The sequence below is a fragment of the Tiliqua scincoides genome, chromosome 6, assembly GCF_035046505.1.
Source record: "Tiliqua scincoides isolate rTilSci1 chromosome 6, rTilSci1.hap2, whole genome shotgun sequence".
NCBI lineage: Eukaryota > Metazoa > Chordata > Lepidosauria > Squamata > Scincidae > Tiliqua > Tiliqua scincoides.
The window spans coordinates 28,941,464-28,964,406 of record NC_089826.1 but is presented as its reverse complement, the minus strand read 5'-3'; the positions used below and the strand labels follow the sequence as shown (position 1 = coordinate 28,964,406).

Sequence of the window (22,943 nt, the reverse complement as noted above, 5' to 3'; positions counted from 1 at the left end):
TCTCTGTTTCCCACAGAAAGCAGTGTAAGGGAGACACCACTACATTGGAGAAGCAGCACAACACAGCAGCATTAGCCATCTCACATCTGATAAACGGTTTCCAGGCTACACCACTTCTATACCAGGCTACACAGACTTCTGGGCATGGTGAAAACCACAGGGCCAGCAGAAGAGACTTGTGTGAATCAACTTAAGGCACGGCCAGTTTAGTCCTGCTTTCTTTATCTCAGTTTCCCACAGATAGCTGCCTAAGTGGTAGATTAAATAACAGTGAAGGCCAGGATAAGACAATAGCATATTACTGAACACAGCACTGTAGCAAGCAAATGCATGTTATGTGAAACAACAGTAAGGAACATTGGAGTTAGAGCATTAGAATAAAGCAGCAGCAGCAGCAGGGCCTCTGAGAAGAATTTAATCAGGGGGTACAAAGTTTCTTTTGGGCTCCTTTAAAAGAAGGAGGGGGCAATGGGGGCAGGCAGAACAGGGGGCCAAATAAGCTGAGGGAGGGTGCTGACAGCCAAAACAGTCTTTGGAGCCCAGGTCTACCAGGTTTCTTGATGCAGAGCCCAGTTCTATCCAACCACGTGGCACTGGCAGCTAGATATTGTAATACGGAAAACCAGACACACTCCTAAGTCTCTCTAAAATCTTTGAAATATAGAAAATCCATTGCAGAAAATTAGCATCCTCAGGCTTGCACTAGAATGGACAGTGTGCTGTGTGCACCAAAATGAACTTCTGCAGCAGCTGTAGCCCCTGAACCCCTATACCAGCCATTGTCAACCACTGTGCCATGGCACATTGGTGTGCAGTGAGTGGTTCACAGGTGTGCCACAGGAATTTGGGGGAAAGTCATTTATTAGTAGGGCCAATGGGGATGTGAGCCCCCCATTGGCATCATGGTGTGCCTTGGCAATTATCAAAAACCTGATGGTGTGCCTTGACAATTTTAGTGCCTTAACAGTGTGTCATGAGATGGAAAAAGCTGAAAACCGCTGCCCTATACACTCCTTCATGGTTATGGGATCCACAAGCCAAAAAGCTACTATAGCAGACCAGTTTCCTCCCAGATTTGTTTCTGTTAGGGAGGGTCATGGATGCATTCCTGGGCCCGATGTCCATGGCTTGTAGCAGCAGTTGCCACTTCATGCTTGTGGTTGTGCCCCCAGCATCATGTGCAGGTGCCAGGGGCTTTTGCCCCGTTTGCCCCAGTGGGCAGAGCCTCCCCACTGGAACGTGCAGTGGGGGGAAGCAGGTGAGGCAGAGCCTCCCTGCAGGGACGTGGTGGTTGGCGAGGCAGAGTCTTCCCACCAGGAACGTGCCGTGTGTGGGGAGGCAGGTGAGGCAGAGCCTCCCCACCGGAGTCCTTTAAAAAGCGCTGCCGCGGTGTGAGACACCCACAACCCACGCGCGGAGCAGCGCATCCTTTCCGAAAGACTCCAGCGGGGAGGCTCTGCCTCACCTGTCTCCCCCTCCTAGCACAACCCTAGGCACGTCTACTCAGAAGAAAGTCCCATTCTGCCCAACAGGCCTTACTCCCGGGAAAGTGTGCGCGGGCTGGCAGCCCCGGGCTCTCCCCTCCCGTCCCACTCCTGCACCTGGAGCAGCTGCAGCGCGCGGGCACGGGGTGGGCGAAGCCTCAGCCGCCCACCCTCCGGCGCTGGCTGCCCCTTGCAGACGGCGGGGGCAGCAGCCCCTTTCCGGGAAGGGGCTCCCTGGCCTGGCGGCGACCCACGAAGCCCTCGCGGGGATTAGCGGGACGCCCCGCCCCGCCCTGCCTTGCCTGCCCTCCCCCGCGCGCCCAGCCTGAGCTGGAGAGCCGGCGAGGGACGATGGACCAAAGCCGCGCGCGAGCGAGCCTGGCACCATGGCAGCAGCAGCCGCCGCCGCCCTGCTCCTCCTGCTGGCGGTGCTCTGCGGGACGGGCAGCCCCGCCGCGCCCCCGCTTGTCCTGCGGGGCTCCGGGCTCCCCCCGCCGCTGCAGCTCCGGCCCCCCACGGGAGGCTGCCCCCGAGGCGGCGGGCGCTTCGTGAACGTGACGGAGGCGGGCGCCGCGTGCCTGCCCTGGGCGGAGGTGCCCGCCTTCCTGGAGAGGACGCCGCAGGGCCGGGGGCTGCGGGGCCAGCGCAACTTCTGCAGGAACCCCGACGGCAGGAGCAGGCCCTGGTGCTTCTTCCGGAACCCCCGCGGCAGGCTCGACTGGGGCTACTGCGACTGCAGGCGAGGTGGGAGCGCGCCCGGGACCCCCCCCCGGCCTCCTGCGCGGGGGTGGGCGCCTCCCAGGCTGCAGTCCTGTGGACGCTTGCCTGGGAGGAAACCCCACTGGGGCTTACTTCTGAGTAGACGTGCATACCCCCCCAGTCCTAGGCAGGTCTACTCAGAAGCAAGTCCCATTGAGTTCAGCGGACTCCTAGGAAAGCATGCCTAGGATTGCAGCCTTGGACCCCAAGCCTATGCGCGTCTACTCAGAAGGAAGCCCCATTTGAGTTAGTGGGGCTGACTCCCAGGAAAGCGTGGCTAGGATTGCAGCCTTAAAGCCCAAGCCTATGCGCGTCTACTCAGAAGTAAGTCCCATTTGAGTCAGTGAGGCTGACTCCCCGGGAAGCATGCCTAGGGGTGTCTACTCAGAAGTAAGTTCCATTTGAGTCTACGGGGTTGACTCCCAGGGAAGCATGCCTAGGATTGCAGCCTTGGACCCCAAACCTATGCGCGTCTACTCAGAAGTAAGTCCCATTTGAGTCAGTGAGGCTGACTCCCAGGGAAGCATGCCTGGGATTGCAGCCTTGGACCCCAAACCTAGGGGTGCCTACTCAGAAGTAAGTCCCATTAGGTTCAATGAGGCTTACTCCCAGGAAAGTGTGGGTAGGATTGGGCTGTTACTCTCCCAGCAGGATGCACAAAAGCTGTAGTCTTGCATTGTGAGTCTTGGTGTGTTTTAACTCTGGAGTAATTGAAGGTTGTGCAAAGGGGTTGTGTGTGTTAGGGTTGCACAGGTATGCATAGGATGGCAGCCCTAAAGAGCTACCTCTTTCTACATACACTTATCTATCTACATAATAAAGCTGAGAACAGCTCTCTCATTATTAACTTTCCAGAAGTTAGTTTAATGTTAATTTTAAGTTATTTAAAGTTTTATGATTGATGGTTCTTTATGCAGCTGCTTGCTGCTGGCTGGCTTTTAATGTGTATTTTATAGTTTTATGGGCATTTTATAGTTTATGTATTTTAATTGGTTGTTAGTTGCCACGGGTGCCATTCTGGGAGAAAGGCTGGGTAAAAATTAAATGAATGAATGAAACATTGGTTTCTTCCTAGTGGTTACCGGATGTCATTCCATCTAGGGTCACTCTAATATGTCTAATCTTTCAATGTAGATAGATAGTGGATATCTATCTTGTGCAGAAGCAACATGCTGGCTGATGGGTTTGTGCATATTTTGGATGTCCTGTGATTGGGAGGATATCAGTACTTGGACATCTGCTCTGGTATCTGAGTGCATTGCCTTTATGGGTGTGTGTTGGGTTGTGCCTGTTGCCTCTATTGTATTGGTTGCTGTGTGTTTGCTGTTGGGTTGTGCGACATCCTTTTATTATTGATAGATATGTGTTGGTATGAACTTCTGTGGTTTCTCTGTATTGCTCCAATAGTTACATTCCACTGTTGAATTGTGTACCCTGCTCATGTTATTTGTGCACATATTGGATGTCCTTATGGGTCCTTATGGGTCCATCAGTGCTTGTTGTGGTATGTGCATTAGATAGCGAGTACAGGTTGAGTCTCATTATTTGTAATGCACACAGAGTCAATCAGACTCTCTCCAGGAGCTTAGGCTTCACTAGGAGGCAGCAATCCCTCCCTTCACCAGGAGCCCCAGCAAGGGGAAAAGAATGGAGAAGGTGATAATCGCTGCCATTTAGCCTTCTTTCACTTGCTCAGAGGGAAGGGAGGAGCGAAGCCTGCAGAGAGAATGATTGATGGATTGTCAGCCGGCTGCCCGCTCTGGCATTATTAAACTAGTGTTTTCCTTTAAAGGCCCTTCTCATCAGCTTTGAGATAGAAAATCTGTGGATACTTAGGTTATATTCGTACCTGCAATCACTTGTATGACTGTCTCTCTGCAACAGTAGAAAACAGTTTTTTAAACTGTGATTTTAAAGGGATGCATTTTTCCCTTTCTCCAGGGATCAGCACATTCCTTCTCATTTGCAGGGGCCATTCGTGTTGAGTCAAATCCATAAAAAATCAATGTATAACAAGGCTGGACCTGTATGTGTAATGCAACTGCATCTCTCCTTCTGGTTTTAGATGACATCACAGTTGGTGAATGATGTACTGCAGTGATTCTCAAACTTTTTAGTACTGGGACCCACTTTTTAGAACAACAGGGACCCACCGGAAGTGATGTAATTAACCTAAAAGTAATGTCATGGTTGCAAGTGACATCATCAATTTAACCTTCAAACCTATGCCACAATCAGCCAAAGGTTCCATTATACAGTGTACTTGTGCTGTTATTTTGCATAGCTTGGATTACAAACATTCCAGCTCAGAAGTCAAAACAGAATGCAGACTTGGATCCTTCTCCAGCCACACAGCCCTCCCCTTTTTTCCAGCCTCCCACCTTTCACAACAAAAGCACCATACCCCTCTCCCACTGGGATCCCACCCTGCCCGTCAGCTCTGTACTGTGTATTTTCAGTGGCAACTGAGTTAGGCGCTATACAACTCCCCTGAAATTGACTTGCAACCAACCTGGTAGGTTCTGACCTACTGTTTAAGAAGTGCTGATGTATGGTTATGTATATGGACTGACTGTGGTGGGCAAAGATTGTTTGTGATGTACACATGTATTGTGTACTGGCCATGTGTGTGACAGAACACTTCTGCTTATTATAAAGCAGTGTACAGGATGCAGCAATCACTACAAAGCCATGCATGTTTATTTGGAAGTCCTTCCTTCCCCATATCTTGGTGTGGCTCTCTCGTATATTAGCTGGGGAGTAGGTCTGGCTGTGTTCCATGAGTTCACATGTATTTGTAGTAAACAAAATAACTCAAGATAACACAAAATAACACAAGTCTTCAAGAATGAAAGACTTTTTGTAATGTAAGCATGTGTACTGTGCTGAGCTTGAACAGTCATATTCAAAATGTAGTGCACTGTTTTCCAGGTTCCTTCAAGGAAGCAAGAGGATGGTTTTATATTACAGTATAGTCTACTACTTGTTATGTTTACTACTGATAGTTGCTTGACAGTGCTGTCCTAACTCCCAGGCAAGGGGTAGGATAGGTGTTGCAAATCTGCCATAAAGCATATTTGTGATGGCTTGGGAGTAGGCTGTGCCAGTGCCGTCCTGCTGAATCCAGACCTGAATCTAGGTGCTGAATCCAGACCTGCGGTTGCTAGCACTGGTAAGTACAATGCCGAGTGGCACAGGGGTGGGAAAAGGGCAGAACAGAGATGGTTGGGACAAGCCCTGGACAGGGGCTGGATCCTACCCTTTCTGTGGGTCTGGATGCCTTACACAGGGCTTCTCAGACTTGTGCTAATGATATCACTGGTGCAGATCCAAGTTGTCCCTTTGGGCAGGCTGGGGCTTGACACAGGATAAGGGATCAAATGTTTCCTTATCCTGAGGAGATCTCTGGTCTGCTTCTAACCAGCACTGGATACAACATAGGCTGTGTGGCCCCATGGTGCCAACTATGGTTAGGATTGGGCTGTAGAATGGACAAACACTGGTGATGATTTATCATACCTAACAAGCGTTTTGTCCAGAGCCTATACCATTTGTTTCTGAAATTGGACAAATAAGTTACACCAGTGCACCTAACATAAGAAGAGCCCCACTGGATCAGGCCAAAGGCCCATCTAGTCCAGCTTTCTGTATCTCACAGTAGCCCACCAAATACTTCAGGGAGTACACAAGACAACAAGACACAAGACAACAGCATCAGGCTGTTATCTGGAGCAGACTGGCTGTTAGGTACCTGTTCTTATTAAAGAGAATACAGGCATGTTCTTGAACTCACTGCGGATACCTGAATCCACAGATACCGTGGATGCCCCCCTGCCCTCTGTAAGCAAGGGAAGCACAGTTTTTTATGCCTTTAAATGGCACTAGGGCCAGAGAAGGCTTTATGAAAAAACTAGAAGTGACTTTTTTTGGTCCAAAAGACCATTCTGAGCTCCGCAGAGGCTGCGGGCAGACATGGCTGCCTCTGGAGGGTGCAGGAGGGGATGCACATCCATGGTTAAGTGAAACCGCTGATATGGGATCCGTGGATATGGGACCCTTCCCCCCCCCACTATGTTCCCTATAATATGGGAGTGGTCATGGTAGTGCTGTGGTTGGACAGTCTTAAGCCCCAAGAGTTTGGGCAAAGACACCTTTTAAAGTGGCATATTATAGACTTATTTGAATATAAACCTTATATTTAGCAGAGGAAGAGCAACTTTCCCTCTTCACTTCAGCCTGGAATATTTCCTAGTGGTTGTTGCTGGTCTCTTTTGCATCTTTTTTAAAATTGTGAGCCCTTCAGGGACTGGGAACAATTTATGTAGATATGTAAACTGTGAACTACTTCTTATTGAAAAGCAGTATATACATAATAATAATAATAATAATAAGTAAGCTTTACTTGCTATCTAGTGTCCCTGCCTTCATGTTTTTTCCCTGCAGTGCATAAGAATAGAAAGTGAGTATTGTTATTTCAGAGCTATGAATAGAAATCCCTATAGTTTTAAATCTGTTACACATTGGACACCGGAAATATAGTGTCACTTGAGCTAGTATTTACTGGATAAACCATACTTCGCCCTTTGTGGTGATGTAATTTTATTTATTTAAAATTGCTTGGCTCCAAAGGTGCTCTTCTACTAATGAGAAGCCTCTTTTACTCAATGGGCTGATTCCAGCCCAGCAGAAGAATGTTGTTTAAAGAAAGAAACTCCTCTGAATCTGAGGTCTCTCTTCTCAAAATCTTGAGAAGGTCCACTTGAGATTATATGGTACACTCTGTATCTCCTTTATTAACTACAGTATTTTTCTCGTACTGAAATGCAACCCTCAATATACTGGCCCTCATTGTGAGAAGGTTTCCACTAGCAGTTCCACAAGAGCTCACTTAACAGCATAAAGCTGTAATCCTATACCCACTTACTTGGGACAAAGGGCACAATCCTAACCAGGTCTACTCAGAACTAAGTCCTATTTTGTTCAATGGGGCTTCCTCTCAGGAAAGTGTGGTTAGGATTGCAGCCTATGTCCTGTTGAATTCAGTGAGACTTACTTTCAAGTAGACATACATAGGATTGCACTGTAAATCATTTTTTCCTTCTACTATTTGTTCTTGGAATCAAAGCCTATCTCTATTCAATTGAATTTCTGTACAAACAATAAATAACCTCAAAGTTCATAAAAGCAGATGAAAGCAACACAGTAGTAAAGAAATTGTTCTCACTTTCATGATATGTGAAACAATTTCTCTGCGTTCACTGGCTTTAGAGCCCAATCCTATCCTCCCCTCCCCACTGGTGCAACTGTGCCAAAAACTGGCATACTGTATCCTGCAGGAGGGGGAAGGGGTTTTAAATAACTCTTACCCATGCGTAAGCTTCCCACTCCACAATAGGTCTGCTTGGGCCTGAGCTTGTGATTTTGCTGTCGCAATCAAAGGAAACAAAGGGGATGGGGATGCTTGAAAAATTGGGGATAGGATCTGGTGCGTGCCATCACCACCATATCCACATCCTCTTCACTCTGTTCCACCCCCCCTCCCTGCACTGTTTTGCTTGGAAATATTCATGGGGATTTCCTGCACTGCATGGAAATATTCATGGGGAGGCATATGGGGGAGACTTCCAGGTTTTAGAAGTAATAAATATTGTATTGAAGCTTTCAGTTGGTGAGGGGGTTGGGTGATAGGGAATTGATGTAGTGAATATGTGCATGTATAATAATATAGCATGAGTAAAACACCATTACTTCAGCAGCCCAGCAAGAGGTCAGAGTTAACTGAGAGTTTCTGCTTGTCCACTCTCTCATCAACTTTGTCCACTCTCTCATCAACTTCTGCATTGCCAAGCCTTGCTTCATCATGAGTCTGTGGCAAGTGTTAACAGAATAAATCTTGTCCGTGCTAGTCTGAATTCCCCTTCCAGCTTGCTTTGGAAAGTGTAACATAATCTTCTCTAAAGGGTAACAGGAGGTATCAGATGCTCTTGACTTGGGTCAGACCTGGAGGAGTTCTAATTGCCAGGCTGATTATAAGCAGCATGAATAGACATTTGGTGACTTCATGCTAAAGCCTTTGGGTCCAGTCCAGAGGAAGCCAGGCACACGTCAGCTTTACTGAAACTACTAGGATTTGAATGATTGCAATCCCAAGTGTGGTTAATTAAAGCAAGTTTAATAGGAATTGGCCCCAAGGAAGAATGTTTAGGATAGTTGTTATGCATTTAACTGATAGCTTGTGTTGGTCCCTATATTTGAGGATATTGCGTTAGGTAGCTTTATGCTGAAACAGGTTTTATGAAAGAGTTATTTGTATGTAACTTTTCTTGATGAAGATACATTTGAAATGTGTTGGAGAACACCAGTTCTTGCAGCTTTTCTACATGTGATTCTGTATTTATCTTCCTTTCATCTTGGGATAAGTGACATCAGTAGGATGTGTATTTTTTATTGGTAGACATTAGGGTTCTTCCATGTAGACAAATACAATGCTCAATAAGGCTAGATAAGTAAGGCAGAGGAGCCAAAGCACTGAAAAATAGCATGGTATTGTGGCTTTTTCAGTCTCTGAATTTTGATTGTATAAACAATTCCTGAAAGCTAGATTAAGGTAACCTTGAATGTTTTAGACCAGTGGTTCCAAAATTGTGGGTCAGGACTCACTGGTGGGTTGCAGCCTGATTTTTGGTGGGTCCTATAGCAGTTGAGCAGAGCCTCCAGGAAAAACGCAGGTGATGGAAGGATCAGATAACTAATTGCCTCAAGCCCTGAAGCTTTTCAAAAATCAGAATTGCTCTGCAAAGAGCTCCTGCAGTTTGCAAACATGTAAATATAGAGAGAGAAATGTTGGAGCATCTTTTTCTGATTATAATTGCATGTATATGTAAGTAGAAAACTGCAAGTGGGAAAGAGTCTCAGAAACCCTTCTTCCCTCATGCCAGTTTTCTGCTGTAGATTGTAGTCTCTGTGGCTGGATTTTATAAGAAAATAAAATGTCAAGGGGAAAACTATATGCAGCTGAGTTGGGCCCTGAGCACCAAAAAATGGTGCTTTTAATTGTGCTATTATCCCAGAATTCAATAGTATTGTAATGTTTGTATCATTTGCCTAAAGGCTTTTAAATTTTCTAGTTTAGTGCCAATGAAGGTTTTGCTCCTTAATTATTGTTAACAGTTTTGAGTTAGTCCTAAATGGTTTGTTACTTTTAGAGGTGAGTCCATTGGGATGAGAAAAGTCTATCCCTTAATTCTAGTGGATGTATTTTCATGAATAAAATAGAGATTCAGAGGATATAAATTTTGAATGTGTACTAATAGCATTAATGCATACAAGTCCTCTTGACAATGTAGTCTGAAGTGCTGTTGTGTTGTGTCATGCACTTGTGAATCATTTGTTCCAATGTGCTTTGTTCTTGTGGGCTGTGCCCAAAGAACATGTGAATTGTGTCATGTCTGATTGCCACCTTCAAGTCAGTAGCCAAGCTGAGGGATTCTGGTGATGATGTTCATCACCAGATATTGGTGGAAAATGATAGTGAGGAAAAATGTCCAAAAGCATACCCATGTTACGTGACATTGGACGCAATCCTAAGCCCTTATGTTAGTGCTTTCCAGCACTGGCATAGCGATTCCAGTGGGACGTGTGCTGCATCCTGCAGTTAGGTGTCACTCACGGAGGCCTCCTCAAAGTAAGGGAATGTTTGTTCCCTTTCCTCAGAGCTGTATGGCCCTTATGTCATTGCTGGAAAGCACTGACGTAAGAGGTTAGGATTGCGCCCATTGTCCCTTTCCATCCTAGAACAGCCTTTCTTCTAGTGACTGATTGCTAGTGTGTCTTTTTTAGATTGTAAACCCCTTCAGGACAAGCAACCGTTTTCTCATTAATTTTGCTATGTAAACCACCCTTCTTTTTGTTGAAGGGTGGTGTGTTAATATCAACATTAATGGCATGATTTCATCACATGTCAGAAAAGGTGGGCATCGCTGCCAAACCCTACCCATCCTTGGATACGCAAGCAGCATATTAAACTGAGTGTGACATAATCACAAATGCAGGTATAGCTGCTCTCAAGTCTGTCGTGTATCTTTTTTTTGTTCCTAATGGTTTCAGTACTTCAGTACCATAAATTCACATGAGCTTTGTAAAGTGGTGTTTGGTTGTAGTCAAGTATGATGAAATGCATTCTTTGGCCTGAAATAAACTGCTGGCATCTGTGTCATGTATAATATTATATGGGTCACTGCAAGAGCTGTGTAATCCTTGTGATTGTTTTCTAATTCCTTTAAACCAGATGGAATTGGAAGAGAGGTAAAATACAGCATTCATGCCTCAATATGTTTTTATAAGTGTCTTTAAAAAGGAATTATCAGTTCTGTATAAATGATATTTTTGTGTCTGCAGATCAGGGGGTCGGCAGCCTTCTTCCCCATAAGAGTGGCATTGGGTCCATCAGTAGTAAGAACACAAGCATGTCCGATATACATGCAAGAATCTTCCAATTAGGTTGTAGAGCTAAGAAAAAAGAGATGGGCATGGTGCAGACAGACTCATACCCAGACAGACAGTGATGCTCAAAGGAAACTTCTGCCCGTGGTCTGCTTACACTGTAAGCCTTACAGAGATAGAATTACAATCTTGAATTTTTTTAGGATCACCACAGGCCAAGTGGATATATCTTTTTGGGACTGTGGGTTGGATGATTTTGTGTGGCGGCAGCGGCATAGTCAGCTACTGTGGAGTTTGGGGCAAAGCTCCAAATTATGTCACATCTGGAAGTGACGTCCCTTCCTGGTGTGAAGTCACACCTCATGTTTTTTAAAAAATGGGAAGAGCTGGGAGCTCTTTGAGAGCGCTGGGAGCTCTTAAACTAGGGCTGGGGGATGAGTCACAATTGTCCCCCCTGGCCTCCCCTAGCAGTGCCACTGGATGGCAGGCTGGTCTGGTCTGTGGGCCCGAGGTTGCCTATCTCTACTATAGACTTATGGTTATGTTTAATGTGCCAGAACATACTCCTCATTATACTGTACCTATCTGATACTTAGAATTACTAGGAAGATTAGAGAGGAGAACTGCTATTATGGGATGTATGGACACCCCACCTTTCAGATAAAGCCTCATTCCTGGTTCCAACCACCAAATAAGAACAGTGAGCTAGAGAATATGAATCTCTTCAGTTGTTGCTGTAGTGCCAGAACCATGTTGCTGGAGGCCCTGGAACAAAAGCCTTGCAATGGATCCTCTATTCCCCCAATGGCACATAGGGCACTATCCAGCTGCTGGTACTAAGATACAGGGGTTGGTCTCTCCAGATGGATGCTTTTTGCTGGGCATGTACTTTTGACCAGTGCCTGACATGGTAGACCCAAACATCATCCTTAAGCAACTATGGCATAGCATTGCTATGGAGTTGTCTCTCTAGGGAAACCCACAAAAATCTGTTTTAGGAAGTGCCATAAAACTTAAAAATAAAATAAAATCCTGTGCTTTTACTATGCTCTTTTATATGTGAATTATATGCTTTGAACTTCATGGGAAGATATCACTTACACAGAATTCACTTGTAGTGCTAATATTCAACTTGGATTATAAAAAAGTGCATGTTTGGAAGCAAGCTGTATGTCTCCTGCAAGGCTAATATGCTTGCAGGTAGCATTACAAAACTGGACTTTCCTAAAAGGCATGGGGAAGAGTGCACATGAGCATGAGGCTAAAAAACCCATTAAGCATGCTAATATGTTCTATGTGGACTTCCATGGCAAGGCTATTTCAAGGTCAGTTTTGGTTGGGGGAAAAATGTCATTTGTTGAATCTGCATCTACTGTTTTGTTAGTTTGAATATCAAATAAGGAAACAAACTTCAAAGTAGTGAACAGATATATTAATCAAAGAACAGCTGTGGATAAAAAGCTCTTAAAACACACTGGAACAAGACTATATCTGGCATAGTTGCAGCTCTCTCACCCATGCACACGTACCCCCCTGATTGCTTTAGATGCTTATAATATCCATCTGTGAGAAGGATTTAAATTTATTTTTTTATAACCAGGATCAGTGAGACTTCGAGGTGGGAAAAATGAATTTGAAGGCACAGTTGAAGTTTACCTGAATGGAGTATGGGGAGTCATCTGTGGCAATCATTGGGATGACACTGATGCATCAGTGATATGCCAACAACTTGAACTTGGGTAAGTTTAGTGCTCAGTTTGCACCAATCATAAATGGCCTCTCTGAAAGCTATTCGCATTGTAGAGGTGTAATTGTTAGAGAGCTATGGAAAAAAAAAGTCATTTACAATAAGTTTTATATATACACAGGGGCCCCCACATCCATGGATTCACTTATCTGTGGATTGGGTCAATGAGGCCCCCGTGTGCACCCCTCCAGAGGGTCCTCTGAGCCCAGCAGAGGCCATCTGCAGCCTCTGGTGGATTCAGACTGAGCCTTACAACAAAAAAATGACTTCCAGTAACAAAAAAACCAGAAGTGACATTTTTAATGCCTCACAAGGTATTAGGAAGCCCGGGAAACCCTCTGGCATAAGTCAAAGGGTTTAAAATTTATTTCGGAGATTAAATAATTAAAACTGTATACTTCTGAAAATTTCAGCTTAAATTAAAAAAACAAACTATTTTCTAGGTGCCATGGTTATAGGAATAAAACCGTAATGTGCTTACCATGTTCTTTAAAGCTATCAAAATAAAAATAACGTAACAGTCTCACCTTTGAACCATTTTATGAGTTTGAGCTTGTCATTTCAATTTTGTTTGAAAAATTGCCTAAAATTGTTTTGGAAAACTTGGTGTAGCTCTCTGTGCTGCCTCTAAATTGTGTTGCAGCCTATGCAGTGGAATCTAGAACTAGATTATTGATGGAGCAGCTGCCCATGTTTTAGCTCTTTTTGTTACACTCTGTGTTGCTGTTCTCTTCATCTCCATTTCGAGCATTTGCTGCAAGGTGATACTTAAGGGCAAGAGTATTAAATGCTGATCTGGGTTCATTCTGAAATCATGCACACACTGCAGATCTCCAAACACAGAAGTCATTTCTAGATACAAAATAGCGTGAAGACTTTGATAGTTTGTTGTTGTTGGTCTTCCATGTATACAAGCAGAATATATATCTTTCATCTACATGTGGGTTGCCTGCAGTTTGCCATGTAGGAGATCCTAAGAAGGGGCCCTCGGTTGTTTATGTGCATGCCCCATTTTAATAGATGACACTAACCTGCAGCTAAAGTTTTGGCAGAATCAACAAAGATCATTGTACAACTTCAGGTATTTATTGTCTTGGGTTAATTGCCTGTTGTGTCTTGTGTAGTGGAACTGAGTCACCCTAGAATAATTTGAATCCACCAATTCTTGCCTTGAATAAGGAGCGACTGTTTCAGTTCATTGAAACAGTACAGTGCATTGGGTGTGAGTCTGAAGCTAAAAAGGTGATAAAATGTCTGAGGTAAAAAAGAAGCACAGAAGTTAGGCTACAAAAGGGGCATGTTAAAACTTTTCGAGGACTGTTGTTTAACTGGGATAGGCTTTTTTGCAGAGCTCCAACACTTATCCAGGCCTGGCCCAGCTTAGCCCAATGTCTTTCCGTAAAGGCCCTTGCTGCTGTTAAAATTTGCTATTGTATGGTGACAATAAGCTGTTTGTGTGAGCGACTCCCCATGTAGTTAGAGAACGGTACAAATGCATTGTAGTCTTCCTGTTCTGTGTTGGCAACTGCTTCCCACATGGAGTTGTGACCACATGGAGTTGTGACCCACATGGAGTTGCATTGTAAGTGGGCAGATGGGCAGTTGCACATATGAAATGGGCTCCATTATGTATGTCATGGCAACAGCCTAGAGCTGCAGTGTGGCTGTCTGAGATCGCTTCTGTGTTTTCACTCCTCCAGCACTCCACATCGCAGAATCGTTGTGTCGTCTTAGCCACATGAGGGAATTTTTAGCAGATGGAAACTTAAAATAGTATTAGCCTGCTCAGCACAAGTATAAGAACAACTAAGTTACTGTATATCATGTGCATGTTAGGATTAGTGGGGCATGAGAAAGACGCACATCTTGATGCACGAGTGTGGGCCTGAAAGCTATCATTGTGAGCCTGCAAAATAGTCAATGCAGGAATATCAGCCATTGGCTCCTGACTTCTTTTGAAAACCTAATTTTGAGCTTGGGTGAAGCAAAGTCTTGGAAAAATAACATCCCTGAAATTTCCTCTGTAGCTAGAGCTTCCTTGATGGAAGTTTCAGAGGCTTGCCTCCGCTGCTGCTTCTCTTCCTGCTCCCTGGATTGGAAAAAGGGGGCGGGGTGGAGCACATTTTTTCTTCTATCCAGCCACCTGTCAGGGTGCCAAGAAGGGGGGGGGGCTTAGGCTCCTGCCTATCACCTGTATGTCTACCCATATAGGGGCAATAAGGCACCTTTTAAGCGAAGAGGCACTTTTTTCTACTCTAAGTGCAAAGTTGAGGCAAAAGGTTTGGAAAACTAAATAACAAATTCATACTATGACACAGTGCCAGATTCAGTGTAGGACAGAGCATTATGCTCTTAATAGATGTTCAGAAGAGAATTTCATCAGGTGCAGAATTCTGCAGTTGTAGCACTGTGATGGGGGGTGGGTGGGTGGGAGAATTATTCTAGCTAAGGTCTTTTATATTAACAGTGTGAGATTTGTAGACCAAATTGGATATAGTGCTCCTGCCATATCATTCAGAGTAAGGGTAGATAGTTGGACTTTTATGCTCCCAGTCTTTTCATGAAGCCAAGTCTTGGTGGGTTTGTTTAGAATATCTGCTCTATGACATGGCCAGCGATTATTCCACTCTTTTAAGAGTGGCCAGTCTGAACTGAATCTGAGCTGTTTTATAATGTATAATATTAATCTGCACATGAAAACCAACTTATACAAATATGTGGATTAGATGAGATCAAAGATTTGCCCATTTGGAGGCTGCAATTTTGCTTATGGTTTCTGCTGTGTGTGGCATGCAATTTCCTTATCTGATTTTCATATTCAGATATATTTACTTTCTGATTTCTTGTGTGAGCATTATAATTGTAGAGTTGGAGGGGGGCATTCAAGGTAATCTTGTCCAACCCCCTGCAATGAAGCAAGAAAATCCTCTTTATAGCATATCTGAAAGGATTCTTTTCCAGCCTTTGCTTGAAGACCTCCGGTGAGGGAAAACCCACCACTTCCCTTGGTAATTAGTTCCACTGTTGAACTTCTTGTACCACTGAGAAATTTCTCCTGATATTAAACTAGAATCTTCCTTTTTGCAACTTAAGCCCATTAGATCTAGTTCTACTTTCTGATGTAGCAGAGAACAAATCCTGCTATTTGTCAGCAAGTTCTCTTGAATTATATGCCTGAACACTAAGATGAATTCAAAATTAGCCATCAATTTCCATGTAAAAGTTATTTGATTACTTCTGTGATCTTTTCGTTCTGCTCGAATAGTTTGGTCTTCTACCCATGTTCTAAAATGTGACATGTGGTACAATCACATATGCCAGTGTTTCTCAGACTGTGGGTCAGGACCCACTAGGTGGGTTGCAAGCCAATTTCAAGTGGTTTCCCATTTATTTCAATATTTTATTTTTAATATATTAAGACTTGGTGCTACCATGGTATATGACTGCATTTGGGGAAATGTTACAGACCTGTACTTTTAACAAGTGACTAGGTATATTCATTTTATAATGATAGTCAGTGGGATTTACTCTTGGGTAAATGTGGGTAGGATTGCAGCCTAGGATTGTTAAAAATTTTCCTGCTTGATGATGTCACTTCCGGTCATGACATCACTTCTGGTGGGTCCTGACAGGTTCTCATTCTAAATTGTGGGTCCTGGTGCTAAATGTGTGAGAACCACTGACATATGGGGGGGGGTCATCTCACCTGTCAGCCCCAACCGAGAGCGGCAGCGGCCGCAGCACTTACCTCTGGGCTCCTACAGGGGCAGCTGGGCCGGGCATGGCTGGGCTGGGCTGGGCTGGACCTGACTGGAAGGGAAGGGGAGGGTCACTCGGGGTCTCCCACGGCAACCGCCATCAGAGCGACTCCATCTTGAACTCCCGCCCCTCCCCCCTTCCTCTACAGAGCCCCAGGAAGCGCCTCAGTCCAGTGCAGCCCAGCTCCCCCTCCCGCCACCGCCCACTTTAGCTCCTGCTCTTCCGGCATGCAGCGCCACGAAACTGATGAAACTAGAGTCTAAGTTTTGTTGCTGCATGCCTGAAGAGCAGCTAAAGTGTCAGTTTCAGTGTTAGTTTAGTGTCAGCTAAATACTGTATGTCAGTTTTGTCTAGTCATTAGACGAAACTGACATATTAACAGTTTGGAGAGACAGGGCTCCACGATTTACTCATTTTGCCTTGCGATCTACCGGTAGATCGCAATCCACCTATTGAGCACCCCTGGTCTACAGCTTGCTGCAGCTCTTCAAACCCATGAGTTGCTTGCTGTGTTGTGCCTCAACATTATGGGGCTTTCCTTTGGTTTCCAGAATTTCTGGGGTATGATCCAAAAGGTGTGCCTCAATTGTGCACCAGAGATACAGAATTTCACAGTGAACAAGATGTTCCTCTATCAGCTGCTGACTCCATTGAACATCTAAACTGCTTTTAAAATTCATCTGAGTTTTTAAAAGGGCTGGTTTGAACAGTATCCACTAGAACAGTGGTTCTCAAAGTTTTTAGCATTCGGACCCACTTTTTAGAATGACAGTCTGTCGGGACACACCAGAAGTGATGTCATTACTGTCATTACCCTGGTTGTGATGTCATGACCAGAAGTGACATCATCAGGCAGGAAAATTTTAATACCTACCATACAACAAAATCAAATCAAATCTAATCCAAGTACATTAAAAGTCAACAATAAGTATAAGTTTAAAAATTTATTTAAAATAAAGAAGACGCTCCCAAGCAGTTGCTGATCTGTTTAAAAAAATATATTAACAATAAAATACCCATTGAAATTAAATAAATGGGGACCCACCTGAAATTGGCTCACGACCCACCGAGTGGGTCCTGACCCACAGTTTGAGAAACACTGCACTCCATGTGATTATGGATCTATGTGCTTGTGGGCACACATGTACTGACCCTTCCTCTGTCTTCTGGGGAGACTTTTTAAAGTTGCATGTGAGGGCAGGTCATCTGAAGTACCCCTCTACATAATAATAGTAATAATAACTAGGTATTTATATACTGCCTTTCTGGTCATCGGATTACTCCTCTGACTTTATTCTAGGCGGTTTACATAGGCAGGTGTTTCTAAATCCCTCAAGGGGATTTTTACAATCATAGAGGTTCTCTCTTTCAAGAACTAACTACATTTCAGAATGGATCTTCCTGGTTTGGTGTCATTTCTGGGCTCCAGTTCTCCCACGCAGGCTGACAAGCAGCTCCATCTCTCCCATGGAGGGCAGCCAAGACGCTTCTTGCTTACAGCAAGAGCAGGTGGAATCACTCAGCTCGGCTTGTCAGCTGCTTCAAGGTCTCGCCATTCTCAGCCGTTCAGGGAGCTGCCGGTGTCCTTGAACTGGCGACCTTCTGATGTTATCTTCGGGCTAACGGAGGCTCTACCCTCTAGACTAGACCTCCTGCATATACTGAGAACTTCTGATAACTTCTACTGAGAACTGCATATACTTGGACTTCTTCCTAATTGTCTATATCTGTTGTTTTTCTCAGAGAAAGAGGCACAGCAAAGCACACCCCATTTTCTGGACTGGGCCTTATCCCTATTTACTGGAGTAATGTACATTGCCATGGCGATGAAGAAAACATCCTGCTCTGTGAAAAAAGCATCTGGCAAGCTGGAATGTGTCCTCATAATATGGCAGCTGCCGTCACATGTGGCTTTTCCCATGGTAAAATGCAAATATACACACGTCATTTTGGTTTTGCATTGCATAAATGATGTTGTTATCCCAGATGACTCAGGATAACATAGCCTTGTTGGGATCTTGTGTTGGTGGAGTATGTTGAATAATGTCGCCATTCTATTTTCTCCTTTAAATCTGATTGTTTTTTTGGAATTGACAGAAACTTGTATCATTTGTCATGCTGTACCACTGATGCAAGAACCAATTGTGGTGTGAGGGTGCATAAATGCAAAAGGAACACCTCATTTAGTGGAAAACTAAGGGCCAAACTTGACAGCAGATCTGTGTGTTTACCTCCCACTTTCTGTATGGTTGGGTTGAGAGTCTGATTCAGGCTGCTTTCCTCTGTACACCTGCCTTGAGGTAAGCCCCACTGAATGTAGTGGGACTTCTGAGTGAAGTAAGCCTTGCCTGCCACACAGCATTACAAATTAATGGAAGAAGATGTTATGATGCTGGTTTACGTAGCTGTTTGTAGGATGAGATAATGTCTCCCTGAACAGCTGCCTGGATCCCCTGAGGAAGACGCGCCCCACCCTTTGAGAATGATCCTCCCAGAGTCAAGGCATGCTGTGTTGTCTGTGTATGTGCTTGCCTAGATCAAAAATACTTGCAGATGCGGCAGTTTGTCACCTTTTGAGAAAGGGCATCCTGTACTCGTCTTTTAAGTGCAGCATCCTTGGTGCACCAAATGGATGATACTCAAACCATTCTGCTCCTCTGGGGAACTGCCCAGCTGTAAGAGCATAAGGTGCTCTCCTGCTTAATTACATTTCCACGTAGGAACTGCGCAGATGCAGAAAATGTTGAAGCACTTTCATGATTGCAAATCCTGATATGAGGAATCTGTCTGTTTCCACTCCAGCACCCTGAGACGTTTATGCAAGAGCAGCATATTAATGGAAAAAATGTGTTTCTCCCCACATTCATAAAGACCTCTTTATTTTGCTTTGAGAAAGGTCATTGGCTGGAGTGGATTGAAAAAGCAGATTAATTTGAGAAGGGCAAGAACAAGGCATGTTTAACCCCTCAGGTTATATCATGCAGCCATTTTCTCCTGCCTGTGGAATTGCAACATACCTTGTCCTCAAGTATGCCTTTAATCACACGGTGAAGCAGAAGTGTGAATCAGGCTGTAGGTACATGCAGCCAGAAATTATTCCCACAACCAACTCGTTTTCCAATTACTGTAGTGCCGCCATGGGAATTGCAGCAGTTGTATCCATCTACCATTTGTTTTCCACTTATATTGTTCTATATCAGGGGTGTCCAAAGTTTTTGGCAGGAGGGCCACATCATCTCTCTGACACTGTGTCGGGGGCCGGGGAAAAAAAGAATTAATTTACATTTAAAATTTGAATAAATTTACATAAGTTTACATTAATGAATATATTAAAGATGAACTTATATGAATGAATGAAGGTCTTGCAATAGCTCAAGTCCTACAGAGGCCTTGTACAAAGCAAGGCTGGCCTTTCCTTTGCTGCCGCTACTGCATCACAGACGTGAAACAGCAAGCAGTGGAGGGAGCCCTCATCCCACAGCTCACGTGACAAGTCAAACAGTTGCCCTCATACTGAAAGCAGTTGCGTCGGGCCAGTGCGGGCTCCAGCAAGTCTCTGGAGGGCCAGAAGCTCATTGGAGACTGGGGGCTCCCTGAGGGCCGCATTGGGAGTCCTCAAAGGCCGCAGGTGGCCCCAGGGCCGGGGTTTGGGCACCCCTGTTCTATATGAATTGTGCCCAACCATGCATTAGGAAGACTGCCTGGATGGACAGAGATTGTATTTATTATTGCATGTCTATCCTACCTTTCCTCCAAGGAGCTTGTGGTCATTCTTCGCCTTTTATCTTCACAAAATCCTTTGAGATAGGTTAGGATGGTGACTGGCCTAAGGTCATTCACTCTGAGTGTCTTGTCTGAGTGAGGATTTGAGGAAGCTTGGAGGAAAAGCAGTTGGTGATATGGCATGGGGATCTGTCACTCAAAATGGGTTAAGACGGAAATTCAACTAGGCTTGCCCAAACTGTTCATTGGCTCAAGTGGTTCATGTGGATGAAGACAAGGAGATGAAATCCAACACCTTAACAGTCATGTGTGGTTGAGCGTCCTGTTTCCAACAGTGGTCAGCCAGGGCTTGTATGAAGTTCATAAGTGGGCAAAAAGACAATATTCCTTGTCTGCTGTTTTGTGTACTAGCTGTTGAGGAGATGATGACGACGACAAGGCATGCCTCCTCTAAACCTGGAGGTTCATTGTAGCTAATAATAATGAACTAACAGCTGTTGGGAAACCTATTCATACATTTCCCTAATATCCTTTGGGAGACTTCTTAGCCAGTGGCTGTTGCTATTGCTGGGGTGCTAAAGTCTATAAGTTAATTATGTATTTTTCTCTGTCCTGAATCTATTGCCCATCAATTTTGTTGTGCTATAGTGTGGAATGTCATAAGAGAGGAAGAAATTTCTTTCTACATTGGGCTTCATAAATTTGCCCCATGTCAACCCTTTTCTACACTAAAAATCCCCAGACGCTTTAGACAGGTCTTCTTAGAGAAGGTGAACTGGTAATCTGATCATTTCAGTGGCTGCGTTCTGAACCTTCTCCAGCTGTGCAATACTCTTTTTGAGATCTGCTCCCTGAATGAATACGTATGCAAACTTCAGTTCTGGTCCTAGTGCTCCATGACACATTCTTCAAATTGTCAGGGTCCGTTTCCCACATACTCCCTCCATGTCCCCTTTATTATATGTTGCAATAAACTAAGTTAATAAACAAATGTAAGCTCACTTTATTTCATGAGGTAATGCCAGCTAGTGCAAGGTTAATGATTATAGAGAAACATCCCATGTTAGTGATTTTCACAACCACAATTCTGGGAAGAGCTCTTCTCAAAGGGCCTGTTTTAGTGGTACCTGACTGGATCAGCTTTGTCTGATCTAGCATGGCTCTTTTGGATATTCTTTTTTAGGTCTTATTAAGTAATGAAGAAAGAATCCTGCTAATGGTTCCTCCCCACGTATAGAGTATTTAGTCCTAAACCCTATCCTTTTTTGGGAGTAAGCCCCACTGAATACAGTAGGGCTTATTTCTGTGTAGACATGCGTAGGATTGCAATGTTAGTTTCCTCTTCTTCTGTAGTTGAAATTTCCACACTATAGGAGTTAAACTGGCCAGCTATGGAATGGACAGTTACTAGGCTGTCTGTCCAATCCTATGCATCCTTATTGGTAGAATGCGCGTTCTGCTGGCATGTACTGTCGCCAAAGCCATAAAATGCTTTGCACCAGTGGAGTGGATACCTGCTGGACCAGGTATATCTGGCACATGGGTGGGGTAAAGCAGGGGAGGGATAGTGGTGGCCGCAGGGTCAGCAGATCAAGCCCAGAAGGAGGCAGATTGACAACACAGGCATGTGCTATATCCTGTCCCCCTTTCTGGACCTGATCCGTTTATATGGATCAACTCAGACTTGTGCCAGCAATATCACTGGCACAGGTCTGAGTTGACCCATTGCAGCTGCTGGGGCTTACTGTGGGGCAAGGGGACAAATGTTCCCTTAATTAAAGAAGACTTCCAAAAGCTGAAATTCCTCTGTGGGGTGCAGTGGAGTCCGTACCGGCATTGCTGCATTGTCGTGCAAGAATTTAGTCAGGATTGGGTTGTGCACCAGTTCAAGTCAAGCAAAGTCTTGCTGTCCAACTGGGAAATGAAAACGTAACTTTGTCTTTATGTCTTTCACCTCAGCCTCTGATTTTATGCCAGTCCGACTGGTTGGTGGGAGCAGTGCTCATGAAGGAAGAGTAGAGGTCTACCATGCTGGTCAGTGGGGAACCATCTGCGATGACCAATGGGATGATGCCGATGCTGAGGTTGTCTGCAGGCAGCTTGGCCTTGGGTTAGTTTTTTCCCAAATATGACTATTTTAACATGCTTGATTACATTTAAACTGCACCTAAACCTGAAGTGGATAAAGGTGTTACTAAGCTGTGTCAATCTTGACAGCCAGGATGGTATAGTTGTTTGGGAAGATCCAGGTCCAAATTCCTACTCAGTCATGAAGCTTCCGGGTGACACTGAGCCAGTCGTTATCTCTGATTCTCACCTAGCTCACAGGGTTGTTGTGAGGACAAAAGGAGGGAAGGAACCATGTACACCAGTGATTCGCACACATTTAGCTCCGGGACCCGCTTTTTAGGATGAGAATCTGTCAGTACCCACTGGAAGTGATGTCATGACCGGAGGTGACATCATCAAGCAGAAAAATTTCTAACCATCCTAGGCTGAAATCCTACCCAGGAGTAAGTCCCATTGACTATCATTGTTAAAAGAATATACATAGTAGCTTGTTAAAAGTACAGGTCTGTAACGTTTCCCCAAATGCAGTCACATACCACAGTAGCACCAAGTCTAAGATATTAAAAATAAAATACAGGTTGAGACTAATTATTCACGTGGGTTCCATTACAAGCACTTTTTTGTGGATAGCAAAAAATGCACTATAACAAATCAATTTAAAAAACAAAGTTTCTTTGCTCCATGATTTAAAAACAGCCTTGCTGACCTTTGTGATGTTAAGATAGTCATTAAGATGACAATCCAAGAATCAGTCTCTCTCAAAGTGCTTAGGAAGGCTTCACTCTGACCCCTTCCTTCACCAATGCAAAGTATCTTTCTTTCACAAAGGGAGAGGTCTCCTGGAGCGAGAAGGACTGATGGCTTGTCAGCCAGCTGCCCTCTCTCTCTCTCATTAAGGAGGCTACTGTTAAAGGACTGTTCAGTTTTTAAAACTGATTTTCAAGGGTGCATTTTTCCCC

General features: G+C 44.6%; 1 protein-coding gene across 1 annotated transcript in view; it reads left to right on the top strand.

Moving 5' to 3' along the window:
• Positions 1-1,870: 1,870 nt before the first annotated feature.
• Positions 1,871-22,943, top strand: part of PRSS12 (serine protease 12) — a 65,779-nt gene continuing 44,706 nt past the window's right edge. The window contains exons 1-4 of the mRNA XM_066632879.1: positions 1,871-2,228; positions 12,286-12,424; positions 17,935-18,113; positions 21,874-22,024. Coding sequence (XP_066488976.1) covers positions 1,871-2,228; positions 12,286-12,424; positions 17,935-18,113; positions 21,874-22,024 — 827 coding nt within the window. The remainder of the gene's footprint in view (positions 2,229-12,285; positions 12,425-17,934; positions 18,114-21,873; positions 22,025-22,943) is intronic.